General features: G+C 55.8%; 1 protein-coding gene across 12 annotated transcripts in view; it reads left to right on the top strand.

The window, feature by feature from the left end:
- PHACTR3 (phosphatase and actin regulator 3) overlaps positions 1-16,737 on the top strand; it is a 420,216-nt gene that overhangs the window by 321,207 nt on the left and 82,272 nt on the right. For 9 of the 12 annotated variants that reach the window (XM_082428333.1, XM_082428335.1, XM_082428334.1 and 6 more), the window contains 2 exons: positions 1,651-1,728; positions 8,911-9,093. In XM_082428333.1, coding sequence (XP_082284459.1) covers positions 1,651-1,728; positions 8,911-9,093 — 261 coding nt within the window. The remainder of the gene's footprint in view (positions 1-1,650; positions 1,729-8,910; positions 9,094-16,737) is intronic. The other 3 variants (XM_082428329.1, XM_082428331.1, XM_082428328.1) reach the window with 1 other exon arrangement.

The raw sequence follows: 16,737 nt of genomic DNA, 5'->3' as shown, positions 1-16,737 counted from the left end.
GTTTTTTCAGTTTTATCCACACTGCTGGCACCTGGAAATTGGATTGGAAATTGGACCCAGAAAGGAAATTATGTTCCCTTTGCCCCCAAATGTCTTTCCCCTGGTATGTTTGGGTTTTCTGTATTCACCCCTCAGCGTACATACCCTCAGGGAAGCAGCCGGGTTTCCCCAGACACCCTGCCCCCGTGCCCTCTGCTTCTGGTTGATGCCACTCGCCCAGATGCTTGTCATCTGTCCCAGAGCTCTGGCTCTCAGGCAGAGTCCATGCCTGTCTTGCTCCCCTGTGCCTGGCACACAGTAGGTGCTCAGTAAATGTTTTTTAATAAATAACTTCATGGTCATTGCCTGTCATTGGCCACTAGACTTGAAGCTCTGCTACTCGAGCGGCTCTTTCGTTCCCACATGGGGCAGGGCATTCATACGTGTGGGCGACCCGGGGCCCTTTGTGATCCAGGCTTATAGCCGGTACTTTGTCCATATCTTTTAAAGAGAGGGTCTGAGGGGTGACATGGGTTCGTGTTTGGAAATTGGATTCTACTGCAGGTAAATCGTTTTCTGGACAGTTAGGGAGAAGAAGGAGCTCATCGAGCAGCGTGAGACCGGCCCCTGGGAGGGGAGAGGCAGGGGCAGGGGGCAGTTGCTGGAGGGTTTGCCCGGGGATGAGGGGCCCGGAAGGGCTGTTCCAAAGGAGGAATTGACGAGGTTCCTTCCGCACGTTGGGCTCGGTGGAGGGGGATCGGGGCCCGGCCGCCTCCTTCCTGTTCGATTGGCACTTTTTTTTTTTTTAAAGCTACTATTTCTTTCTTTCTTTTTTTTTTAAAGGAACATTATTTATTTATTGGCTGCATTGGGTCTTCGTTGTCTGCACGGGGCCTTTCTTTAGTTGCAGCGAGCGGGGGCTACTCTTCATCGCGGTACGCGGTCTTCGCATTGCGGCGGCTTCTCTTGTTGCAGAGCACGGGCTCTAGGCGTCGGGCTTCAGTAGTTGTGGCGCGTGGGCTTCAGTGGTTGTGGCTCACGGGCTCTAGAGCGCAGGCTCAGTAGCTGTGGTGCATGGGCTTAGCTGCTCCGCAGCATGTGGGATCTTCCCGGACCAGGGATCGAACCCGCGTCCCCTGCCTTGGCAGACTGATTCTTAAGGGAAGTCCCTACTGGCACATTCTTTGAAAGCGTGAACCTGGGGCTCACCGGAGGAGCCTCTGGTGGGACAGTTGGGCAGAAGACTGGTCTGTGAACAGACAAAAGGGCGGTCGGGATGTATTTAGCAGGTGAAAATAGAACCGCAGAAAAGCACCCCAGGGTATTTGGGGGACAAGGTCCTGGGCTGGAAAATGAAGGCGTAGTCGGCGGAGGGTGGGCATGGGCAGCGGGAGCCTAGAGAGGGTGGTACACGGGGCATCGCTTCTCAGATGAGCCACGGAAGCCACTGCCTTAAACTGTACTCACTGTACCTCCCTTCTGCCCTGCTCAGCACATTGCTTAGGGGGCAGCTCGGGTTCCCGAACCACACCCCCACCTGGGGGCCCCTCACCCGCGGTCACCTGCTGCCTCTCTGCTGTCTTCCTACACTGGAGGGGGCAGCGGCCGGGCTCGGGCGGGGCCCCGCGGCTCTCTGCCCGCAACTCACCTGGATGTCTGTGTTGTGCGCAGCCTTGGAGAAGAAGATGGCCAGCAGGCAAGGTCGGGAGGACCTCATCAAGAAGGGGCTGCTGGAGATGATGGAGCAGGGTAAGTGGGCTGCCCCGGGCCGGGCAGGGCTGGGCCCAGGAACGCTGAGCTGGGGGTCGCACGGGGGTCCAGCAAGCCCATCAGGGTGGAGTGGAAGTCGGAGCAGGCCGGTGTCCAGCTGTGGCTCCTGGACCTGAATGAGGCCTCCGTGGGTCCAGTGAGGACCCACGGCTCGGCGCCCGGGCCTCTGAGGACCTGTTGGTGAGTCGGCTGCTCCTGGGGCGTGGAGCTGAGTGCAGCCACCTGCCCTGGGCTGAGGGCTTGCTTCCCGCCCCAGCGGCGTGTGGGTGAAGCTAGTGTCTAGTCCTGACTGCCCCGAAGTGGTAGCAGTGGCTTTTGTGTTTTCACATTCATCGTTTCGTCCTGGATTCGGGTGAGTTCTTTGTTCCCCTTGACCACCTAGTGTTACAGCTGCCGTTTATTAAGGATCAATTATATGCTGGGTGGTCCGCTGGGCCTTCTACTCGCCTTCAGCCTTTTGTCCTCACAGCATCCTCGGGACTGGGTGTGGTGTTACCCCCGGTCTCCAGGTGAGGAATGGGAGGGTCTGGGAGGTAGCTGCCCGGGGTCACACAGCTAGAGGGCCCGGATGCTGTTCAGACTCTGGTCCAGAAACCTTAATCACCGTGGTGTCTGCGAAGCCGCCTTTGTTTGCATCTTTGAGAAACACCAGGTGTTATCACTAGCACAATTAACTTAAGAATTCTTGAGTTCCCCCATCTTCCTCCCTTGGTGATGGCGTGAGGCACAGGACTTGGGTCCTGACGCTAAACTTTCATGCTTTCTAGTCCTCTGAGACCCTAAAGCTTGGCAGGGGTGGTGGGGTCTCAGAAAACCCCACTGCTGCCTGCAGGTCTCTCTCGAGCTGGACCAAGCTCTTGCCTCCTGATTGAAAGAACCTGGCCTCACAGAGCCAATTCTGTGAGGCTCACGTGAATAAATGGCATTCCTATCTCCCTTTTAGCCTTAAAATATTACTGGTGTCTTTGTGATTTGGCCCAGGTATCAGGAGGTAGAAAGGGAAGCCCTGGAGTCCGTGAATCCAGATTTATAACGTGCTCTGCGTCTGGCAGGGCCCTTGTGGTCATTCCTCTTCTTTGGATGCAAAGGGAAAAGTACTTTGATGATTATGCTGTCTTCAGGGGAAACATACGTGGGAAATTGCTTAGTGCTAATAATCAAACTTCGCCTGTAAAAAAAACTTGGTATCAAGTCCTGTGACGTTCAGATGTTAAACGCTCCAGTCTGACTCTCAGATTTGGGAGAATGTCATTGCTGAGATGGAAATCTGGACTGTTTTAATTTGGATGGAACCAAAAAGCTCCAAACTCTGGCATTTTGAATATGTTGCCAACAAAACTTACCTTAACTCTTGGGGCAGGAGGAGGGAAAATGAAAACAATATGAAGGTCTGTTTATCATCTGTTTTTAAAAATATTATCACTGATGAAGGAAAACATGGATTTGATTCCCATCAAAGGTAAAGTGATAGGTGAATCATTAAAGGGAAAAACTTCCAGGAGAAGTGCAGTTTTTCCTTTCCTAAACTCTGAATCTTTGTCAAACGATTTTGTCTGGTGGCCTCAGTACAGAGAGCCAGCAGTCGAGTTGACGGGGTAAGCATGTGGCTGACCTGCTCAAGGGCCAGCTCTCCTGGCTTTGGTGTTTGGCGGGGAGATCTCACGCCGGCCCACCTGCAGCACTGCTTTAGATTGGGGTCAGCGAGCCTTTGCTGGAGAGAGTCAGACAGTAGATATTTTAGGCTGTGAGGTCCATACTTATCTCTGCTGTTATCAGGCAAAAGCAGCCCCAGTCACTACACAAAGTTGTGGGTTTGGCTGGGTGCTGGTAACACTTTATTTAGGGACATTGAAATTTGAATTTCATATAACTTCCATGTGCCATCAAGTATTATTTTTCTTTTGAGTTTTTTTTCAGCCGTTTAAAGAGGTAAAATCCCTTCGTAGCTCGGGGCTCTGTGGAACAGGTGGTGGGCTAGATGTGGCCCCCAGGGTGTAGTTTGCCAACCCTGACTTTAGATCACTCTTTCTCTCTGGCTGAGTGATTGTGGACCAGGAACTGAAGGGGCCTGAAACACAGTCTCTTTGCTCAAGAATTGACAATGCTCTCATTAACTGACGCCACACCATTTTACTGAGCACTTGCTATGGGCCAGGGTCTGTGTTAGCTGCTGAGGATACAGGTGAGCAAAATACCTTTCTCCCAGAACTCTCAGTCCAGTGGGGAACAAACATTAGATAATCCCACAAATCAATATAAAATCACAGCTGAGCTGAGTATGGTGAAGGAAAGGCACGTAGCACCTGAAGAACGTGAGTTGGGCCCGTGACCTGGTCCGGGGCTGGGGGAGGTGATGGTGGAGTGGGTCTAATGGCAGCAGGGGTCAACAGGCTGCTTCTCCGAACTTGCTGCAATTCGGGTCACCTGGGGAGCTCTTCAATCAGAGGCGCTGGGGGTGGGACCTAGGCGTCCAGACTTTATAAGCCTCCCCAGCTGCTTCCAGCGTTGGTGCTACCAAGGATGAGAAGCAGAGAGCGATGGGGAACTGGGGAGCGTCTCCCAGCCCAGTGGAGCAGCCCGCGCCGGACCCCGTGGGCGAAGGGAGCAGGCGCTCCGTGGAGGAGCCAAGAGAAGGTGGGTGCGGGTTAGGGGAGGTAAGAAACGGGGCGGGGGGGTCCTGACAGGGCCTGGCGTCCTCCCTGCCTCTCCCTGCAGCATGGACAGAATGGAGAGAATTCGACTCCCCAGCAGGCGGCTGGGTGACAGGCACCTCTGTGGCCGTGGCGCCCCGGGCAGCCACGGGGCAGGTGGGCTGAGTCTGCAGTGAGCCTGTGGGGCTGTCGCTGGGGGGTGCGTGTTAGAAGTGGGGCAGCAGGCGTTGCCCCTGGGAAGGGTCTGGGGGAGGGGGCAGGGGTGTGGGCTCACCACCCACTCATCTCCCTTAAACTCTTAACTGTATTGCCTCTAATGGACGCACAGGGGTAAGGGGAGATGCGAGAGTGTTTGCCAGCAGGCTCCTGGGGTACATACCTCTTGGAACTGTTGTTTCCATCTCGCAGTTGCTCAGAAAATGCCTTTTCTCACTGGGGTGAAGTCGAGCTCTAGGTCAGCCTCTGTCAGTCCCGAATTTGTCCTGGAGGTGGGACAGCAGGGTTCCTGCTGGGTTGGTCGGTGGCCCCGGGAGTTGAACCACCCCCTCCCAGTTCAGAGATGGCCCCTGGCTTGGAATCAGGAATCATCCTCATCGCCACCACCTGCGCCCAGCTGGGCTGGCCGGCTTTGTAGCCAGGAGCGCCCCCCTGTGGTTGGCTGCCCCCTTCCCTGCACTGAGCCTGGACTTCACACCCAGGGGGCACCTGGGGGGTGAGCGAGCCTCCGCCAGTGACCGAGGGGCCCAGAGAGGCCCCCACAGGCTGGGGCCACAGACCCTCCCAGAGCTGCCTGCAGTCCTTAGCAGCGTCAGGAACTCACACTTGAACTTCCTTGGCCAGGCCAAAGCCAGGAAGGTCCTCTGCCCTGCACAGGTGTGCACACGCGTGCACACGGACACGCCCCTGGGTCAGTCCCCTGGAGTCTGCCCACAGAGCGGTCAGGAGCGTGGCCGCGTGAGCTGGCTGTGGACGGGCCTGCAGGGGAGAGCCTGCACGTCCCGGAGACGAGCCTGCGTCCAGGGCACGGGTTTGCCCTCCCCGCTCTCCGGGGGGCGTGTTATTTTGTGATACTGTGAACACATGCGTTTTATGAACGCCTCTGACCTTTCCTTGGTTCCTGAAGGTCTGGGAATCTGCCGGATCGAGGAAGGACCCTACTAGTGTTGTTAGGAGTTGTATGAGATGCGACCAGGTCTGCATGAGGGACCGGGAGCTGACCTTTTCCTCTCACTCCGTCTTCACAGCTTTGACCAGTGACACATCTGTGACAGGCGAGGGCAGGCACCGGGTCCCTGGCCCACATACGATGAGTGAGGACAGGAGCTGGCCCGTTTCTCTGTCCAGACGCCGTGTGGGCCCCGAGTGACTTTACTCCATCTTCCTGAATGTGTCTGCTTGGCTCTGTCTTAATAATTTAAGGACTTTCATTCTCTATCACTGGATATAAGAAGGAGGTGCTTGTTACCCCGGTGCTGTGTTCCGTGACCTGAAAGACACGAGGTCCCTCTCCTCGGGGCAGTTGGCAGTGACGCGTCAAGTCTGTCTGGCTTCTGTGTGGCAGGAACGCCAGGGGCAGTGTGTGTGTGTGTGCGTGCGTGTGTGTGTCTGCAGGCAGGCGTGTGCGTGCAGGGTGCATGTTTGCCTGTTCGTGGCGTGTCCCCTCTCACCGTGGCTGCTCTGTGTATAACCCAGCCTCCGACTCCTGGTCCCCTCTGCCGCGCTCAGAAGGGCCTGGCCGGGAGGGAGCGCCCACGGTATAGTGAGAGGAGCAGGGGACCAGCTGCCCACAGCTCCCCCGCCCTGCCAGCATTGCTTAGCAACGACCCTGCCGCCCAGGCTATTTTGAGAACTGTGACTTTTCACTGAACATGATTATGAGCCGGAGCTCTGAGCACAGCACAGAGAAGTCCTGCAAGTCCGCTAAGCCGTAAAAGTAGGTGCAGGAATCCCGGGACTGTGTGTTGGGGTGCAGCCTTTGCTGAGCCCGGGTGGAGGGTGGGGACCTTTGGGCCTTGCAGTTTCAGTGTTCTGACCATTTCGTTGATGATGATGATGATGGAGATGCCGTTATTATGTCACCAGCAGCAAATGACCCCCCCCCTTCTAAGATTCGGTGTCACCATCTGTACAGGGTGGGTGGTAACCACACCTAACGGGGCGGGGAGCTGTGACATTCAGGTGAGATACTGCCAGCAGAGTGCCGTGCTATGTCTCTAGCTGTGCACAGCCTCAGTCAGTGCTGGCTGTCACCTCTGTCACCAACGGCCAAGGAAGCTGGTAGCAGAGACTGTCACAGCTGTGTTTCAAGTATGAGTAAACCAGTCATGAGAGAGGGTCCAAGAAGCTGTAGTTTTGAGCTTGGTGACATCTAATTGTGTCCACTGGGTGGCTTCTCTTGGCTTGTGTCTTGGTCTTTTCCTGGGCGGAGGTTGGTTGGCTGCTGGTCAGATCTGGCCCAAGGTCTATTTCCGTAAAGCCCCTTGAGCTAAGAATGGTTTTAAACTTAAAGGACTTTTGTAAAAAAATAAACAACAAAGATGAATATGGAGCATGGATATTGTGGCATGTGGCCCAGAAGGTCTAAAGTACAAATACTGGCTATCTGCTTCTCTCTAGGGAAGGGTAGCCTCAGCCTCTCCCTGGTCTAGACCCACCCCCCAGGCCAGGTGACACGGCTGCATAGACGGCATCTTCCGAGACCCAAGTCTCCAGACTTCTGGCCGTTCTGCCCTCCCCGCAAGGGGAGGTGCAGCAGCCGGAAGATGATGAACAGTGATTACAAGTGCACGCCCCCCGCAGGGTCACGTCACAGGCCTGGCCCAAGTCCTGGGCGCGGGGAGGGCCCTGTTGATACCACGTGGGCCGAGGGGCCCAGGCCGAGTGGCCAGACCATCACCCGTGTCCTCCTCCTCCTCCTCCCCTTCGTGAGCAGCAGTGAGGGTAATTACAAGCACACGCATGGTGTTTGCTTCATGCCAGATGCGTTATGGACGTTTACTCCCTGAATTCTCACTCTGACTCTGCGAAGCCAGGAGTATTAGCCCCATTTTATAGAAGAGGAAATTGAGGCCTGGAGACATTTGCTGCCTGGGCACAAGAAACCCCACATGCCGTGGGGTGGGATGGGTAGAGACGGTGACCTTATACCTTTTGTCCCACCTGGGCACTTCGGGGAGCGGAAGGGACACTGCCACCTGACAGCAGGGAGGAACCAGGACCGACTTAAGCAATGGACCCCCGGCTCTGAAATAAATCTCTCCTCCTCCTCCTCTCCCCGCTGCCTCCAAGCAAGGCTGGTGCTCCCACACTGCTGCCTCCCGGCCGCGCGGACGTGTGCAGCTGACGCTGACATGCTGCACCGCGGTGGCCTGGATGAACTGGCCGTGGGGCCTAGGGCTGAGCCGGGGGCTTGGTGGGTGCCGCATGCCCTGGGCTGTGAGCTGTGTCTCAGAAGGCTGAATATGATCGGCTGGCTGAGCCTCCCTGCCTGGACCCGCCACTCTGTGGTTGTGTGATCTGGACCGGTTATGCTCCTGAGTGCCCAGCCCCTCAGCACTAAGATATGACCCAAGGTGATCAACCAGTCAAAGGCCAGACCCTCAAAGGCTCCAGCCACTGAGCCCCAGCAAGGGGAGTGCCAGGTCCTCCTTTCAGCCCTACTAGGAGCCTGGTGTCCTCCGTTCTGGGATGGCCACCTGCCTAGACCAAGGACTCCCTGATTCCCGCCTCAGCCCTTGGCTGTGCCTCTATTGGGCTGGCAATGCCACGTGTGGCCAGCTGTGTGGCCGCCCACAGTTTGAGCCACCTGGGGGGTAAGGATTGCCTTGTTAATCTCCGCCTTTCCAGCGTTGGCTCAATGCTGGACCCAACAAATGAGAAGCATTTGTGTGATGGGGGACTAATGGTAGGAAGGTGGGTGCTGAGGTGAAAGGTAATTTGTAGCCTCGATAGTAACAACCCAGCACCTCCGGGATGGACAGCAGTTAGGGCTTGTCATCACCTGTCTGGGTGGCCTTGGCTGGCAGGATGGGGGCGCCTTGGCTCTGCTCCCCCCCGCCGTCTCTCATCCCCAGCAGACTGGCTGGGCCTGTCCTCAGGGTCAGTGAGGTCCAGGTACAGGAGGGATGAGCGGGAATGTGCAGGTACTTCTAAAGCCGCTGCTGCATCAAACCTGCTCACTTCCCATTGGCCAAAGCAAGCCACAAGGCAGAGGCCAAGGGTCGGGGGCACCACAAAGGCGAGGACATGGGTGGGGGGCATCGTCCGGTCTCCCACGGGTGTCGAAGTAAGAGCGCGTAGGCTGGAAGTGGTGCGGCCAGAGGCCAGTGGGTGTTGTGACGCTCAGTGCTGCCTTAGGAAGGCTCTGGAAAGGGATTCCCGGGGTGTGTGGGAGCGTGCAGGGTACCACACCAGGCCTGGGATAGCGTACTTCCCAGGAAGTCACTTCGCGCGTGAATGAAAGCAGGTAGGAAGGGATTCAGGCTCAGCTGACAGCTGAATTTCCTTGCAGACGCTGAGAGCAAAGCGTGCAGCCCCGACGGAGATCCCCGAGTTGCACAGAGTGAACCTTCCACGCCCAAGCAGGAGCCGCTGACCTCGGAGGAAGCCCAGCTGGGGAGCCCTTTGGCCACTGGGACGGACCAGGCTTCCCTGGATGAGACGCTGTCCTCGGACACCCCTTCAGACGATGCAGGTATTGATTGGACACCGGGGTTGAGCTGCTCCCAGGAGGCCATCCGCCTGGGTGGCGACTGAGGTCCCCAGCCCGAGCTGGGCAGCAACCATGGTAGAAGACCGTCCTCAGAGGCGCAGCCGTGCCCCGGGCTCTGAGCCCTGCCACGCCCCACCACGCAGTTGAGTTTAAATGTCTGCTGGAGCCTGTTTCTCCAGCATCTTCCCAAGTCTGGCAGAGCAGTGGATGAAGGTGCTTCCAGATGGGCCCAGGTACCTTACCATCCACCTTCCTCCCGGGGTGTCTTTGCTTGTTCCCTCCAAACTTCTGAGCGGGAAAATTCTCTCCAAAGAAGCCAATGTCTGGGAGCATCTTAGCTACCCCAAGGCTAGGGCAGGATGAAGAAAAGAATGGCCTGTATCGGGTTATTTGGAGGGTGGGAGGAGCTCAGGGCAGCGTCTGCCACGTTGAGTGGTTCTTGGTGGGAGCCGTGGTGGTGGTTCTTGTGAGTTAAATTGAATAGACCAGGGCAGTTGTCAGGTATGAGGAAGGGGAGGAGAGAGGGAGTGAGGGAGGGATGGAGAGGAAGAAAAGCACGATCCCACCTCAGTAACTGTGCTGTGACGTCTCTACCCACTGCTCGCTCTGACCTGTTAGCAGTGTTTTCATAGAAACCTTCCAGGCAACCTGGCCGTCAAGCAGGAGGCCTGCTCCCTAGTAGAACTGTACCTGTAAACATGCCAGGCCCGGCGTGGCGGCTGGGACGTGTCCTGGGTCCCCACGGTGTTGGGCTGAGAAATTCGGGCGTGTGCACGGGCCTCTTTGGCCGGGGCCTCTCTGGCTGACTCTTTGGCTTCAGAGCCGGGGGCTGAGGGGGGCACCTGTGCTCCACTGCTGCTTCCCCAGACGACACTCACACCTGCACTTTCCCCTGCTGCCCCATCCATGGCATCGCTCTGGCCTTCGCAGGCACCTGCCGAGAGGCGTGCCCTACCCTCCCTGGGGATGGCTGTCCCTCTCCAGTTTCACCCCAGCTTGGAGATGCGATAGGAGTTTGGGGTCTGCAGGGCTGTGGCCCTTGGGACAGTCCTGGCCTCTCCTGCAGAGACCCTTTAGTCACCGCTGTGTCCCCGTGTCCCCCACCATCTGACTTCCGTTGGGCCAGCGGCTGGCGGGATTCCGATGGCCAGCTGAAGCGTTGCCTTCCGCCCGGAGCCCTAGGAGCCCAGCACTGCCCTTGAGCGCGGAGCCTCCCTTCTGCGGGCCGTGCACCCCGCCTCCCCCTGGCGCCCCTCCCTGGCGGACTTCCTGCTCCCGTCAGTGCCCCCTCTAACCTCAGGGGCCCTCTGTCCATGCTCTTGATTTGGGGATGGATTCTTGAGACCAGAGTTGGTTTGTTGAGATCACAAATTTGTATTAAGGACTTTTCTCCTGGTGAGACGTGCTGTTGGGTCTGGGGTTGTGATGATAATGTGTCTGGGTCTCTCCTCCCGGGTGGATGGGAGCAGGTGAGCAAACCTGGTGCCCCCTGGCGCTGAGTCCCCGCAGTGGGTGCTCTGGAGACTGGGGCAGCCCAGCTGGGGTAGAGGGATGAGTAGGAGTTGTCCGGGCCGAGAGTGAGGGAGAGCGTGTCCTGGCGGGAAGAGGGACCCTTGCAAGGACTGAGAACAGGGTCAGCTGCTTTCTCTGTAAAGGGCCGGCTGTAAATCTCATTGGCTTTGTGGCTAGGAAGGTTTTACCCCTGCCAGGTGAAGATGTGCAAAGGAAAAGCAATGGCTGGGTGCCAGCAAGCTTTATTTGCAAACAACCCACGGGCTGGATTTTGGTTGGCTGTGGCTGGCCTGGGAGTGGGAAAGACCATGGGACTTTGGCAGAGCTGTAGGTAGACGTGGTCAGAGCCGGGATAGGATGGAGACAGAGAGGGCTGGGCCGGACAGCCCTTCCCCGAAGGTGGTTGGTTGGAGCCACAGTGGGGTTTGCACTGTAGGAGAAGCCCTGGGCCTCTGGTCAGTGTGTGGTCTGTGGTGATGGGATGCCCTGAGCCCCTGGGGTGGGAGAGATGATGTTATCTGGGTGGCACATGTAGACAACTTGAAAACATTTTAGTAGTAATGTTCATTTTCATTAATTAGAGCAAGTGGCATGGGTTTCTCATTCAGGATAGTGATAGTTTCTTAATAAATAAATTGAAATGAAAAGCATGGCTTCACTTAAAGTAAAATATAGCAGACAAAAATATGGAAAAGTACAGGGCCATGTCCAATCTCCAAGGCAGGGCCGATTCATTCCTTTAGGGTGTGGTTAGTGTGTTAGCAGCTGCTGACCTTTATCATAATGCTGATGACAACAAGGGCCAACACGCTCGGCCGCTTGTGTGCAGGACGCTGTTCTAAGTGCTGTCACGTATATTGGCTCATGTAACCCCCAGGTGATTGATGGGGGTTCCATGAGCCACCTGGAAACATCCCCAGGTGATTGTTGCAGTTGCCCCCTTTTACTCGTGATGAAAAGGAGGTACCCAGGTTAAGTAACTCATCCAAGGGTATAGAATTAGGGAATTGAGAGCAACGTCTTTGACATCAGGTTGACCTGGGTTTGAGATGTGACCGCAACGCCTCACCAAGCTGTGTGACCATGGACAAGTCGCTCAACCTCTCTGAACCTGTGTCATCAACTATAAATGGGGATAATGTTGCACTTCTCAGGGTTGCTAAAATTAAGCCACTGAGCTCAGTCGTCACTCACACTGAGCGCTCAGCGTGTTTGCTGCTGCTCCCAGGGACTGTCCTTGTCTTAATCATCATCATCACTTCTGTCATTGTCATTATGGAAAAGCAGCCCTTGGAGGAAGGGGGATGCATTAAAGCCTGGTATCGGGTTGCCTGCAAACGCCCCACAGAGGCCCTGCCTCTAAAAGCACGTGTGGGTGGGGATGTGGGTGCACCCGCACTTTGCTATTGAGCAGGGAACCCCCCACCCCCATTCCCCCTCGCCGGAGTCTCTTGCAGCCCTGCAGGCCTGGAATCCTCCACCAAGAACACTGACCAGGGCTGCGGCTCCTGGTCTCTACGGAGAGGACTGGCCTTGAGCAAAGCCCCTTAAGTGAGGGAGTGGATTATAGTCTAACTCAGATACCTTAAACTCATTTCTTCAAACATTGCCTAGGCTTAAAAATCAGGAGCATTCATGAAAAATCCACATGTGCAGCTAGCTGCTTTTCAACAATCGAAGTCCGTGCCCGCTGGGCCCGTGTTCCCACGCAGCTGCGGTCTCTGGGAGCTGAGAAGAGGTCATCTCCTTTGCGGGGCGTGCTCACCTCTCAGCTCCTGCTTGGCCCCTCGGGTGTAGGAGTTTGTGATCCCTTCCATGGAGGTGAAGAGCCTGGTCTCGGGAATCAACCCCTGTGCTGCGCTGGGGGTTCTCCCTCTCCTTGGCCAGGTGGTGACACCTGGATTGGGGCTGCTGCTTCTTTGTGCCCCAAACCGTGGGTAGGGCTGGGGGCATGGGGGTTATATCCAATGATGGCAGATATCTCAGGAAGGAAACACTGTCAGAGATTCTGACCACGGTTTTCTTTGATCCTCAGTTTGGGTTTAGTGATTTGGGTTGACTTCGGACTTTTGTGTTTGGGGTGATTCCTGGTTTTGTTTGGATCATGCTGTGTCAGCCACAGAGCAGCCCCTAAAAACAGCCCAGGGGAACCCCTTGTTCCAATGTTAAGTGGGACAGGATCCCGTTCAGTGTTTCTGTCGTGCGGGGGCTGAGCTCTGGCGTGCCCAAGAGTGCACTAATTAAAAGGAAAAGTGGCACTCAGCATGTTCTGTGTGTGCTGTATTATCTTAGCCCCATTTTTTGTTTTTGCTTTTAGATTAGAAAGCAGTGGCCCAGAGAGGTTAAGTCACTTGCCCCAGGCCACAGAGCACATAAGTGGTAAAGCTGGGGGGTTGATCCGCAGGCATGCTGTTAACTATAACACTCTACAGCCCAAACTAGGGCCAAGCTTTGCTCTGCTTCTGAAATGTGGGTTGTTTCTGCAGTCTAGAAGAGGGTTGGCAAATTGCAGGCTACAGGTCAGACCCAGCCTGTCTTTGTCTGTACGACCAGCTCGTGGGCTGGCACTGTGAGCCCGGGTGCCAGGCAGAGATGGCCCCCTCCCTGCACCTGCCTCTCAGCTGGTGGCCGCACTTCATCGATGTCCAGGGCCTGTGCTGGTCCCACTGACACCTGGGACTCAACTTTTGGCAGCTGCTGGGCCCTGAGCTGTGGAACCTCTTTCCAGGAGTTGGTCAGTCTCTTTGCCCAGGGCCAGCTGTCCGAGCCGAGACGGAGAACATGCCGGGTGTCACTGGGGTTCCGTGAAACTGACCACGGCGGCTGTCCCCCCAGCCCTCTAGGTCCCTCCTCTCAGGCTGGTCTCTCTCGGTCTCAGAATGTCTCCAGTGGGTGAAAACTGGGTATAAAGCAAGCCCACCAGCCAGCAGCACGCCCCAGGCAGAAGGGCCTTGGCTGGGAGCTCAGCTGGTGAGAAGCGACCTCTGCTGGTCAGGGCCAGACAGCGACAACCCCGAGGGAGGGATTCCAAATGCGGGGAACGTGCAAAGCTGATGTCGGCTTCTACATTTAAAAAAAATTTTTTTTTGATATAACACTTGAGACTTTTTTTTTTTTTTTTTTTTTTTTTATGGCTGCATTTGTCTTCGTTGCTGCACGCGGGCTTCTCACTCTGGTGGCTTCTTTTGTTGCGGAGCACGGACTCTAGGCATGCAGGCTTCAGTAGTTGTGGCTCGCAGGCTCTAGAGCACAGGCTCAGTAGTTGTGGCACAAAGGCTTAGCTGCTCTGTGGCATGTGGGATCTTCCCAGACCAGGGATCGAACCCGTGTCCCCTGCATTGGCAGGCGGATTCTTAACCACTGCGCCACCAGGGAAGCCCAACACTTGAGACTTTAACAGATGTTAACGTTTCAGTTTTGACAAGATTCTGAAATACAATGGTAGCTGCACACTTGTGTGAGATACGCAGGAAGATGTAGCTTGGCAAAGGAGATGCTGAGACACCAGTTTCCCAGACCTAGGATCCCTCAGACAGGCAGGGTGTGAGGGGGGTCAGTGTGATGAGTTTTGCGGAGAGACATCGGAGGAGGGTGTTTGGGGTGAGTTCCTGGTGTGCCGGGTCCTGGGGCCCTCAGAGCGGAGGGTGGGGGACCCACTGCATCTTGGGCTAGTGCGGGGAGGGGGACCTCCCTGGGGCTGTTAGAATCTTACCCTGTGACCTCTCTGGTTGAAGGGCTGTGACCACTGACTCGCTCCCAGAAATCCAGAGCTGCCCTGTCCACTAGCTGTGTGGCTATTTAAATGAATTAAAACCAAAGAAAATTTAAAAAATCCATCTCCCCCGTTGCACCAGCCACTTGTCAGCTGCTCACTGTAGCAGACAAGGAGGAGGCATTTTTGTCATCTGAGAAAGGTCTATCGGGTGGCACTGAGGTTGAGGGGCGGCCACACGTCCACATGGGTGCACAGCCAGGGGAGTTTGCTGTTTGGGTCGCCCAGCCCTTGCAGAGTTTTCTGCACCAACAGAGACCTTGTAACCTACAAAGCCAAAGCCCTTTACAGAAAAAGTTTGCTGACCCTCATTTAGAGAATGGGTTTGGGGTGCCATGCGTGGAAGGGAAGGAGCTTGAAAGTCATTGCTGAGGTCCAGGCAGAGGCTGTGGCAGCTGACACTGGGAGGACAATATTTCCGAGAAATATTTTGGAAGTAGAGTGCCCAGGATGTATTCATGAATTAGATACGAGGGGTGGGTATGAGGTGGAGAGGACAGGAGAGGGATTGAGCATTGTGTCCAGTCTGGCTGGACAGCTCGGGGGGTGGGGGGAGCGTGTACTGAGTCTGGAGAAGGTGGGGCTCTGTCTTGGTCAGTGCCATGTCCACAGCTCCCAGGAGGGTACCTGGGCCCCATAACTGTTCAAGGACACTTGTGGGATGGATGGATGGATGGATGGATGGATGGATGGATGGATGGATGGATAAGTGAGAGAGAAGAGGCACTGGGGAGGGGTTTCTCCTGGGAAATCAAGAGATGGGTTAGTGTATGATTCATTTTGACTATTTGACCTCCAGATGGAGGTGTCAATGTGGCCGATAATGGATGAGTCTGGAGCTCCGAGAAAGGGTCAAGGAGGTTGACAGAGATGAGATGGATTTGAAGCCAGAGGACTGGAGGAGAGAATTAGATGAGAGAGTGGGTTAATGGGGAAGAGGACCAAGGGCTGGGTCCTGGGGCAGCCCAGGGGGAGCCTGAGAGGGGCTGAGCAGGTGCAGCCAGAACGGCAGGAGGGAACCAGGGGGCGAGGTGTCCAGAAGCTGCAGAGGAGGTGCAGGGGTAGACGTGGGAGGACTGTGCTGAGACAGAGCCGCGGGGACCTGCTCTGGCCAACGCGGGTGTGGGGACCCTGACCCAGGGCCGTCTCCTTGTTAACCCTTCTCCTGGCAGCCCTCCCAAGGGGACCCATGGAGCCCAGTTCAAACACGCCCACCTTGTCCAGACTCCTAGGTCCGTGCGGGGAGACCAAGGCCCAGAGGGAGCAACTGGCCGGTCGGGGTTTCCGTGACGGCAGGACCCAGGAGAGCACGTCACAGCTGTGGGTCTCGCCACAGGCCTCCCTCGCCAAGAGACACCACCAGAGCATCTCCTTAGAGATCTAAGTAGTGTCTGCCTCCAGCAGGGGCTCTCAACCATGGGCATCCCACCCTCCAGGGGACATTGGGCAGTGTCTGAAGATAGTTTTGGTTGTCACTCTGGCATCTGGCAGATAGAGCCCAGGGCTGCTGCTAGACATTTTACAGGCAAAGAATTATCTGGCCCCAAATGTCAATACTGCCAAAGTTGAGAACCCCTGACCTAGAATGAGAGGAAAACTCATCCACGTTCCAAAATAATGCTTTGATCCCTGGCAGTGTGGCCCATGATTGTCCAAAGTGCTGAATGGCTTCAGACGTCCCCTCCGTGACCTCATGGAAGTCTCCCTCCCTTGCAGTGGGCAGGAGAGGGTGTTTTATACAGATGTTTGTACAGATGAGGAAACTGAGGCTCAGAGAGGTGGAGACCAAGGTCACTCCTCTGGAAATGAGTCAGTCACAACAGAGGCAAAGGATGGATGTGGGAGACTGGTGTGGTGAGCTTGAGGTCAGGTGAGCCATTCCTGTGCCACCTGTCTCCCCCGAAACCATGACATTGGGAACACGCTGGATGCCTAGAGGATAGAACCCGAGCCTGGACCAAGTGGCTACTCAAGCTCACTCCGGCCCCTCAGCCGGTGCTTCCAGCTGCAAGCTTGGCCACTGAGGGCCCGGGAGCATGGCCTCCCCAGGATCAGGGTCCACTGCCCTGCTCTGATTCACACAAGCCAGGAGGCCCAGCACACTCATAGGACCAGTGCCCACATGGAGAAGAGGGACCTTTCCACACTCACCTATGGCTTACCGAGGAAAGCACACAACTGTTTTTACCTAGAAGCACAAAATGTTTATTTTAATGTTATTTTTGCAAAACTTATTAACTAAAAAATCAGAATTGTAGACTCTTAGAAGTTGCAGGTCACAGGTCATGGGACATAACAATAGTCTTGAAGTCTAGGAGTCTTTAAAAAAAACGCCTAGGAAC

This window comes from Balaenoptera physalus (genome assembly GCF_965194825.1).
Source record: "Balaenoptera physalus genome assembly, chromosome: 16".
Classification (NCBI taxonomy): domain Eukaryota; kingdom Metazoa; phylum Chordata; class Mammalia; order Artiodactyla; family Balaenopteridae; genus Balaenoptera; species Balaenoptera physalus.
This window is presented reverse-complemented; position numbering and strand designations above follow the sequence as displayed.